The 11696-nt window shown below is 40.4% G+C and overlaps 1 protein-coding gene across 1 annotated transcript in view; it reads left to right on the forward strand.

Annotated features, from left to right (window-relative positions):
* The window catches only part of LOC307183664 (protocadherin beta-2-like), a 39613-nt gene extending 29750 nt beyond the window's left edge, over positions 1-9863 (forward strand). Inside the window, exon 2 of the mRNA XM_079916499.1 lies at positions 7545-9863. Within this exon, the coding sequence (XP_079772625.1) occupies positions 7545-9692 (2148 nt within the window). The 3' untranslated portion in view covers positions 9693-9863. The remainder of the gene's footprint in view (positions 1-7544) is intronic.
* The last annotated feature ends 1833 nt before the right edge of the window (positions 9864-11696 follow it).

The raw sequence follows: 11696 nt of genomic DNA on the forward strand, positions 1-11696 counted from the left end.
TACACAATATCCTGTGATAAACTGTAATGGAAAGGAATATGAAAAAGAATATATATGTCAATAAGACTGAATCACTGTGCTGTAGAGCAGAAATGGACACAATATTGAAACACAAGTACAGTTCAATTAAAAAAAAATAATAAACCCACAGTGTGGTATTGCCACAAAAACAGACATATAGATCACTGGAACAAAATAAGGAGCTCAGAAATAAATCCACACACTGACAGTCAATTAATCTTTGATGAAGCAGCAAGTATATACAATGAAGAAAAGACAGTCTCTACAGCCAGTGGTATAGGGAAAGATAAACAGCCACATGTAAATCAATGAAGTTAGAACACTCCCTCTCACTATGCACAAAAATAAACTCAAAATGGCTTAAAGACTTAAATATAAAGACATGACACCATAAAACACCTAGAAGAAATCATAGGCAAAACATCCTCTGACAAAAATCCTAGCAATGCTTTTTTACATCAGCTGGCCAACAAAAAAGAATTAAAAGCAAAAATAAGCAAATGGGACTAATCAACCTTATAAGCTCTTCCACAGCAAAGGAAAGCATCAACAAAACAGAACAAAAATACTACAGAATGAAAGAAAATGTTTTCAACGATGCGACCGACAAGGGATTAACTTCTAAAATATACACACAGTTCATATAACTCAATACAAACCAACAAACAAACTAAACAACCAATCCAAAAATGGGCAGAAGACTTAAATAGAGATTTGTTCAAAGAAGACTTCCAGATGGCCAATGGACACATGAAAAATGCTCAGCATTGCTGATTATTAGAGAAACACAAATTAAAACTACAAAGTGGTATCACCTCACACCAGTCAGAATGGCCATCACTAAAAAGCCTACAAAGAAGAAATGCTGGAGAGGGTGTGACAAAAGGAAACCCTCCGGCACTACTGGTGGGAATGTAAATGGGTGTAGCAACTAGAGGCAACAACAAGCAGCGACCTCCAAAAAGCTCAAAAAGAGGTACATTATGATCCAGCAATCCTAGTGCTTGGCATATATCCAGACAAAACTATCATTCAAAGAGATACATGCACCCCTATGTTCACAGCAGCACTATTCACAACCCAAGACATGGGAATAACCTAAATGTTGATCGACAGATGAATGGATCAAGAAGATGTGGTACATGTATACAATGGAGTAGTACTCAGCCGTAAAAGATAATGCAATAATGCCATTTGCAGCAAACCGGAAGGACCTAGAGATTATCATACTACATGCAGAAAGTCAAAAAGAGAAAGACAAATACCATGTGATATTACTTATACAGAGAATCAGAAATAGGACACAAATAAACTTACCTATATAAGAGAAACAGACTCAAAGACATAGAAAACAGACCTGTGGTGGCCAAGGGGGAGAGGAACTGGGAGACAGATGGATGGGAAGTTTGGGATTAGCAGATGCAAACTATTCTATAGAGAATAAAGAAACAACTAGGTCCTACAGTATAGCACAGGGAACTACATTCAATATACCCTGATAAACTCTACGAAAAAAGAATGTGGAAAGTATACATGTATGTAAAACTGAATCACTGTGCTGTACAGCAGAAATTAACAAAGCACTGTAAATGAACTATACTTCAATAAAATAAATCAAAAGAAACATAGTGTGCTATAGGCACAAAAACAAATACATACATCACTGTAACAGATGAAGGAGCCCGGCACGAAATCCACAGATCAATGGACGATTAATCTTCCATGAAGGAGGCAAGTATATAAAATGCGGAAAACACAGTCTCTTCAGCAAGCGGTACTGGGAATGAGGACAGACACATGAAAATCAATTAAGAAACTCCCTCCCACTATATACAAAAATAAACTCAAAATGCCTTAAAGACTTAAATGTAAGACAGGACACCATAAAACTCCTAGAACATAGGCAAAACATTCTGTGACATACATTGTAGCAATATTTTCTTAGATCGGTCTCCCAGTGCAAAAGAAATGAAAGCAAATATAAACAAATGGGACCTAATCATCCTTATATGCTTTTGCATAGCGAAGGAAAGCAAAAACGAAACAAAAAGATCAACTTCGGAATGGGAGAAAAGATTTGCAAATGATGTGACCGACAAGGGCTTAACTGCTAAAATATACGAACAGCTCAGACAAACAAATGTATAAAAGAAAAATGAACATCCCAGTCAAAAATGCACAGAAGAGCCAAACAGACATTTCTCCAAAGAAGACATCCAGATGGCCAACAGACACATGAAAAGATGCTCAACATCACTGATTAGTAGAGAAATGCAAATCAAAAGCACACTGAGGTACCACCTCACACGGGTCAGAACGGCCATCATTAAAAAGTCTACAAATAACAAATGCTGGAGGGTGTGGAGAAAAGGTAACCCTCTTATACTGTGCGGGGGGAATATAAATTGTTGCAGCCACTATACAAAACAGTAGGCAGGTTCCTCAAAAAAGTACAGCTAGAATTACCATATGATCCTGCAATACCACTCCTGGTCATACATCCAGACAAAACTATCATTCAAAGAGATACATGCACCCCTAGGTTCACAGGAGCACTACCCACGATAGCCAAGACATAGGATCAACCTAAATGTCAGTCAAGAGATGAAGGGATCAAGACGATATGGTGTATATATACATATATAATGGAGTAGTACTCAGCCATAAAAAAAGCTGAAATAATGCCATTTGAAGCAACACGGATGGACGAAGAGATTATCACATTGGCTTGGCCTAAAATTTCATTCTGGTCTTTCTGTGAAATGGTATGGAAAACATCTTCCCACTACCACTTCCCAAAACTAAGTGAAGGAAGTCGGAAACAGAAAGAGGAATACCATATGGTATCACTTACATGTGGAATCTGAAATATGACAAAAACGAACTCATCTGCAAACAGAAACAGACTCAGAGTCATAGATAACAGACCTGTGGTTGCCAAGAAGGAGAGATATGGATTGGGAGTTTGGGATTAGCAGATGTAAACTATTATATAGAGAATGGATCAAGAACGAGGTAGTACTGTAGAGCACATTTAACTATACACAATATCCTATGATAAATAGTAATGGACATGAATATGAAAAAGTATCTGTATATAGGTAAAACTGAATCACTCTGCTCTACATCAGAAATCATCACAACATCATAACTCAACTATCCTTCAATAAAATAAATTACAAACAACACAGTGTGGGGACTTCCCTTGCGATTCATTGTTTAAGATTCTGTGCTCCCAATATAGGGGGCGTAGGTTCGATCCCTGGTCAGGGAACTAAGATCCCCTATGCCGCACAGCACGGTCTTAACAAAAGAAAGGACCTTAGCAGTCCTGAAAAAAATGATTGGAAAACACATACATACACACACACACACACACACACACACACACACACACACACACACACAAACACACACCAGATCCCTTGCCCTTGCCCAAGTGCAATCCAAAATTTAAAAAATGTTATTAAAAAAACCACAGTATGATATAGACACAAAAACAGACATACAGATCAATGGGAAAGAATAAGCATCCCGGAAATAAATCCACACACTGACAGTCGACTAATCTTTGAGGAAGGAGAGAAGAATATACAGTGGAGAAAAGACAGTCTGTTCTCAACTGGTGTTGGGAACTCTGGACAGCCACATGTAAATTAATGAAGTTAGAGTACTCCCTCCCACCATACACAAAAATAAACTCAAAATGGCTTAAAGACTTAAATATAAGACACGACACCATAAAATTCCTAAAAGAGAACATACGTAAATGATTCTCTGATATAAATTACAGCAATATAGTCTTAGATTAGTCTCCCAAGGCAAAAGAAATAGAAGCAAAATTAAACAAATGGGACCTAATCAACCTTATTAGCTTTTGCAGAGCAAAGGAAACCATCAACAAAACAAGAAGACAACCTACAGCACGGGAGAAAATATTTACAAACGATGAGACCAACAAGGGCTTAATTTCTAAAATATCCAAACAGCTCATACAACTTAATACCAAAAAACAAACATACAAACAAAAAACAAAGAACCCAATCAAAAAATGGGCAGAAGACCCAAATAGACATTTCTCCAAAGAAGACATCCAGATGCCCAACAGACACATGAAAAGATGCTCAACATCACTGATTAGTAGAGAAATGCAAATCAAAACTATAATAAGGTACCTCCTGACACCGGTCAGAATGGCCATCTTTAAAAAGTCTACAAATAACAAATGCTGGAGACTGTGTGGAGAAAAGGCAACCCTCCTACACTGTTCGTAGGAATGTAAATTGGTGCAGCCACTATGGAGAACAGCATGGAGATTCCTATAAAAACTACAAATAGAGTACCATATGATCCAGCAGTCCCACTCCTGGTACCATAAAATTCAACTTAGCTCGAACCTCACCTCCTCTGAGAATCTTTCCTGATACTCCATTTCTGTTCTTACTTAAATATTCCTTTTGAGTACTTCAGAGTGCCTGTGCAAATCTCTGTCTTAGCACTTATGACTCACTACAGTAATTATCGCTTTACTTTACTTCTAGGCTGTAACCTCTTGGGGTGTAAGTACCAGGCTTTATTCCATTTTATATCCCTAATGCCTTTCACAGTGCCTGAAATTAATCTGTGTGTAATAAACACCTGCCGATGAATTTAAAAACTCAGTGAATGTACAGCCCAACGACTGGCCTGTCTAAAATGGAAGAAATCAAATTCAAATTACTCTCAAAAGAAACTGTACAGCTGGCTGATAATAAAGCCGTATACTAATTAAAAATTGTAATTAGCTAAACCAAAAGTCGGAGAAGTAATTTAAACTATCAGGAGGTAAGACTTGTGCCACTAGACCACGTGACACGAACAGATTTTTTTTTTTTTTTTTTTTTTTTTTTTTTTTTGACAGTTTCTGAGGGAAAGCGCTGTACAAACCAGGTTTGCAGTTCAGACGCCTGGCGCCGCTGCAGGCTAAAAATGGAGGTGGAGCCAGGCGCTTGCCACAGACTCCATTTTACAAAAGACAAAACTGAGAGGGGCTGGGGGTTGACGCGCCTTGGAAAACGTCGGCAGCAAGCTGAGATTTTAGACCTTTCTTCAAACAAATGGGAACTAGATATATGTTGATGTTATCCCTACTGGAAGACTTCCGAAGGCTTCTTTCATTAAAGACAACGCAGTCCAAGAGGCTATGCTGGAAACTGAGAGAAAATCCAGCAGAAAAAGGCAAGTGGTGAGTTTTCCTTTTCTTCCTGGGCGTAGCGTAAGCAGCCCAGGAAAAGGAAGGCTGCTTTTTATAGCCGGTTCCTGGAGATTTGGCCTCGCAGCGGAAAGGGGAGTGTCTGCGTAGCGGCGGGCAGACAGACCTCAGCAAGGTGGTTTCCAAACTGACCAAAGATTCGTGAGTAAAGGCTCTTCTGTGGGTGGATCTAAACTATTAAGAGATCAAAGAATAGTTTAGATACACCCACAGAAGAGCCTTTCCTCCCGAATAGGAAGCCAGACCTATAGAAACTATACATTTCCAAGTATTACCTGTAAATTTTTTTGTTTTCTGAGAAAAATCTATGAATCTGAGATGTTGCCCCTTTGAAAAATTCTTATGAATGTTTCAGAATGTGCATGGGGATGTGCATGAGATTTGGTCGAATTTTCCACCATTGGAAACCACACAGGGAGTTTAATTTCACAATAATATGCGATGCAATAGTGGGGTGAGTAATTTGCCCATTCTTGGGGGAAAATCACTGGATGAAGAACAACCTATGGTAAGTTTAACTCTCACAGAAGAAAATGGTAGGTATCAACACTAGTCTCAGACCTCCTAAGGTCCAGTTCGTGACAATCAGTGACAACCTTTGAGATGCATGCTCCTCAGCAACCTGGTTGTAAAAGCCTGCTCAAGATTTAATCTCAGTATATTAAGGAGCTGTTCACAGAATTCTCCAGGCTCACTGAATTTTCCAGTCTCACTGAATTCTCCAATCTCTGGTGCGTACTCACCACACATTTTAAATACCACTCATATCTGTGCATTATAAACATTCACTGCAAGAAAATTACCAGGCAACTTCATGGCTACATGGCAAACATTCAGGCAATTTACATAGGACATAGTTTCAGAAATACCTTTCTTCATGTAAAAGATGTTGGATGACAATTCCATAAAATTGGTGATGTTGACACTTACCTGCTCATCCTACAGGTACTTCCAGAAGAAGACTTCACCTCTTTAAGGATTATCTCAGAACTCTGGAATAAAAAGAAAATGCCTTGGTCCTTCCTTCCACAATTTTCCTTCCATTGCATGTAAAAAAAAAAAAAAAAAAATCCCCATATTCTGCCAACCTAATGCAAGACAGAGAGACGGGAGATACATCTCTTTAACATCACCTTATCTCCAATTAAATTAGGTTACTTGAAGCTAAAAACAAGATAGTATGTGGAGACAGCTATCACCCTTGGCATTCTTGCTTTCTGGGCTCTAGGTAGAAAGTAGAGGAAACACTCCCTTTCTGAATAATGCTATAGTTGTTGTTTTATTGCTCTATCTTCAGTAGTGTTTTCTTTTCTTCTGAAGCATAGCTAATTGTTAATTTATAGTCACAAGTACCAATGCCTTAGCTATATTTAACTTTTCTTTACCTGTAAGACAACTGATCTGGACACTTCAAAAAATTCAATATCAATAAAATACAGGGGACTGTTCTAGAATAAACAGATGTAACACCAATACAATCATGAAACTTGGTTTAAAAACAAATTTTCTAAGACATTCCTTATGTCAAGTGGTTAAGAAAATAAGTGCATTTGTAAAAGGAATTCAAGAGTGAATAGAATTCTTATTTAAGTTGAAGAAAACTGGGGGAGGATAATGGAAGGATAATTTTAAAAAGTTATTAGGGACTGGATTTTAGTTAATATGGAATTATTGTTACTTCGGTACATTGAGAGACACTACTTGAAAATATTCCATTTAGATTGCCATCAGTCTGAAAGAAAGGATTGGGATTTCCTTAATGTTTTGGTAAAAATAAACACTCGGAAAGGACGCAGGGTGGCGCCGCATTAGAAGTAGAAGGAAGAAAGCTACCAGTCTGCGCTCCTCTAGCCAGATGCTCTGCTAAAGAAGCAAGCAGGAAAGGGAGGCTTTCTAAGGCAGTTGCTCCGGGAAATCAGGGCCATAGGCATCTCCACTTATCCCAGTGTCTGAGTGATACTGGGAGATAGATCAGCGACAACGTGAATCCGAGCTGGGTCAAGTTTGCTGGGAGACGAGAGTGCGATGGAGGCAGGAGAGAGGAAGAAATGCTTTCTGAAACAAAGGCAAGTCTTGATATTCTTTGTTTGGCTGGGCATAGCTCAGGCTGGCTCTGAGCCTAGGCGTTATTCAGTGGCCGAGGAAATGGACAGTGGCTCCTTTGTGGCCAATCTCTTGAAAGACTTGGGGTTGGAGGTAGATGATCTAGCTGCTCGGGCCCCCCGGGTCGTTTCCAAAGGGAAAAAAAATGCGTTTGCATTTTGATAGGCAGACCGGGGATTTGTTGTTAAATGAGAAACTGGACCGGGAGGAGCTATGTGGCCCTACCGAGCCCTGTGTACTACCTTTCCAGATGTTACTGGAAAATCCCTTGAAGTTTTTCCAGGCTGAGCTACGGATTAGGGACATAAATGATCATTCTCCAGTTTTCCTACACAAAGAAATAATATTGAAAATTTCAGAAAGTATCACTCTTGGAACTACTTTCCTGATAGAGCGTGCCCAGGACTTAGATGTAGGAAGCAACAGTCTCCAAAGTTACACAGTCAGCCCCAATTCCCACTTCCATCTTAAATTACAAGACAGTGCCGACGGCACAATATTACCACAGCTGGTGTTGGACAAAGCACTGGATAGAGAGGAACAGCCTGAGATCAGATTAACCGTCACAGCGCTGGATGGCGGAATTCCACCCAGGTCTGGGACCGCCCTAATCCACATTGAAGTCTTAGACATCAATGATAATGCCCCCGAGTTTGCAAAGCTGCACTATGAGGCACATGTCCTAGAAAACAGCCCCATTGGATCCCAGGTTGCCATTGTCTCTGCCAGAGATTTAGATATTGGAACCTATGGAGAAATATCTTATGTACTTTCCCAAGCATCTGAGGATATTCGGAAAACATTTGGAATAAATGCAAAATCGGGAGAACTCCTTTTAACACAGGAACTGGATTTTGAATCTATTCAGACTTATACATTAAATATTCAGGCGACAGATGGTGGGGGCATTTCTGGCAGTTGTGTGGTGTTTGTCCAAGTGATGGATTTGAATGACAACCCGCCAGAACTGACCATGTCAACGCTTATCACTGAGATCCCAGAAAGCTTGCAGGAGACTGTAATTGCTGTATTCAGCGTTTCAGATCCTGACTCTGGAGACAATGGAAGGATGGTTTGCTCCATCCAAGATGATCTTCCCTTCATTCTTAAACCCTCTGTTGAGAATTTTTACAGTTTAGTCACAAACACAGCCCTGGACCGAGAAACAAGATCCGAATATAACATCACCATCACCGTCACAGATATGGGAACCCCCAGGCTGAAAACCGAGCACAACATAACCGTGCTGGTGTCCGACGTCAACGACAACGCCCCCGCCTTCACCCAGACCTCCTACACCCTGTCCGTCCGCGAGAACAACAGCCCCGCCCTGCACTTCGGCAGCGTCCGCGCCACAGACAGAGACGCGGGCGCCAACGCCCAGGTCACCTACTCGCTGCTGCCGCCCCTCGACGCGCACGTGCCCCTGGCCTCCCTGGTGTCCATCAACCCGGACAACGGCCACCTGTTCGCCCTGAGGTCCCTGGACTACGAGGCCCTGCGGGCGTTCGAGTTCCGCGTGGGCGCCGCCGACCGCGGCTCGCCCGCGCTCAGCAGCCAGGCGCTGGTGCGCGTGCTCGTGGCGGACGACAAGGACAACGCGCCCTTCGTGCTGTACCCGCTGCAGAACGCCTCGGCGCCCTGCACCGAGGTGGTGCCCAGGGCGGCCGAGGCGGGCTACCTGGTGACCAAGGTGGTGGCGGTGGACGGCGACTCGGGCCAGAACGCCTGGCTGTCGTACCAGCTGCTCAAGGCCACGGAGCCCGGGCTGTTCGGCGTGTGGGCGCACAACGGCGAGGTGCGCACGGCCCGGCTGCTGAGCGAGCGCGACGCGGCCAAGCACAGGCTGGTGGTGCTGGTCAAGGACAACGGCGAGCCGCCGCTCTCGGCCAGCGTCACGCTGCACGTGCTGCTGGTGGACGGCTTCTCGCAGCCCTACCTGCCGGCCCGTGAAGCGGAAGCGGCGGACGCGGCCCCGATCGCCCCGCTCACCGTCTATCTGGTGGTCGCCTTGGCGTCGGTGTCGTCGCTCTTCGTCTTCTCGGTGCTGGTGTTCGTCGTGGTGCGGCTGTGCAGGAGGGGCGGGGCGACCTCGGTGGGTCGCTGCTCGGTGCCCGAGGGCCACTTTCCGGGCCACCTGGTGGACGTCAGCGGCACGGGGACCCTGTCCCAGAGCTACCAGTACGAGGGGTGTCTGACGGGAGGCTCTGGGACTTTCAAGTTCCTCAAGCCGGTTATCCCAAACTTCCTTACTCAAGATGAGGAGAGGGTTAGTGAGGCAAACCCCAGTTTCAGGAATAGTTTTGAATTCAGTTAAATTTTAATAAGGGTCTATGCTGCCGTCTCAGTCAAATTGTGCAGAGTCCTTTTTTACTGCCTTGCCCATTGGAGTTGTTTTCTTTGTATTTGAAATGTAACTATCTTATTCCAATTCAGCGCATGTTACTGGTGTTTCTAGATGTGCTGCTCTGTGGTATAATGAATGCAAATTTTCTTTCTTACTGTTAGTATCACTGTAACTTAATTCGATTTAATGTGTAAAAGTATATTTTGTATTTTCTGAAGTCTTTAATTTTTAGAGCACTTTTTTTCAAAATTCACCTTCCATAGTCCCTAGGTAATTTTTGCATTCCTACATTTTTGAAAGTTTGCAATAAGTACACAGGATTACTCTTTTTCCTACCCAGAATATTTGTGTTTGTATAGAGTATTCTCTTAGGCTAGTTTAAACTTTCTTCCTGTGAACTCACATTGGCTAAAACCATTAACATAGGTACATTCATGAATCACAAAGCACCCTCTCACACTTTTCTAAATATATACTTCCTTAAAATGTTCATACCTGATAAGTATGATTCTTTAGAGATTGTGAAAACCTTGACTGTTGGATTCTACAAATCATCCACATTAAAAGTCTTCAATAAATCAACTACCAATATTCTAAAATGTAGTTAAATAAATAGCAATGTCCAGTCATTTTCAGACATGCTAATTATTCATGCTTTTTATTAAAAATTTTAAAACCTCTGATTGTTTCAATCCCACCATTTAAAAATCTGTTTTAATTATTTAAAACCATCTATCCTTTGAGTACTTCATTAAAATCCAAAAGATCTGAGAGAGTACATGTTTTTGTCTATGATCAAATTTTAGAAACTTCATATGTAATTTGGCATTGCATTTAAAAAAATATCTGGAGCATTTATGATTCAATTGGAAATAAGCCCATGGAAAAAAAAATTTATCTTGGTTTGCTCATTCTATTTTTTTTTTCACTGAATACTTCCATTTTCCCCCTTTCAGTTTCCTAGACTTTTCAATGCTTTTTTGTTTCCTTTTTAGTGCTTCAGTTATGTTTCTCAGTAGCTCTCCATTTATTGCATGATTAGCACAATGACTGCAAGACTAGGTTCTTCATAAAAATTTTAAATGACTGATTGAAGGAAAGAAATGTCTTTATTTCATCTTTGATACACTGACACTCAAATACATTAAAATACTCATAGGACAAATTTTGCTGGAATTAAATGCTCTCTGATTTAATTTTTGGTTATTAACAGAACTTCACTGCTATTCAAACATTATGCAGTTATTAGTACTTGGTGTCTCTTTCCTTCAAGATAGTTTTCCTTTTTCTTTTTCTGCTTAATTTTAATCTCCTCTCCTGCCCACTAGCTTAAGGAATCCACATGGGGAAATTGTGTTTACAATTTTATGATGTATATTTTCCTTCCATAATTCCTTAAGTGATTCATTTAACTTTCTTTATTCTTATTTATTTTTTGCAGTTCAATTTCTGATCCACACATTAAAATGGAATTTTAATTTTTAATGTTCTTCAGACTATCTTTAAATTTTTATATTATTTCATGTTTATTTGAACATACTATTAAAATTATAATATAAAATTTAAAGGTCTCATTTTGAGTTTAGCATTCATATAGAGAAGTATCTTGGTATCAAATTATTACCTGTTGGATCTTGGATAAGTCATATAATTTCTGTACCCCCAGAAATGATAACAGCTATTTAAATAGCTTGCAGTTATGTCCAAATAAGATAACATAAGGATAAGAAGTGTAATTTTGTTATTTTTAGTATCACTAATATTAAGAGTAAATTTAATAAATGGTCCTTCATATAACATTACTTATAATTGTGAAGAAGCTATATTGAACACATAATATTTGTGCTGTTTCGTTGCTCTGCCCAAAACCTTGCAATAGCTTACTTTCACTCTTAGAATAAAATCCAGCCACCTATTATTTGGCCCCTGCCTCCCTGTCCAGCTTTGTCTTCCCACTTACTCTTTATTTTTTAA

Source organism: Stenella coeruleoalba, assembly GCF_951394435.1.
Source record: "Stenella coeruleoalba genome assembly, chromosome: 3".
In the NCBI taxonomy this organism is placed as follows: domain Eukaryota; kingdom Metazoa; phylum Chordata; class Mammalia; order Artiodactyla; family Delphinidae; genus Stenella; species Stenella coeruleoalba.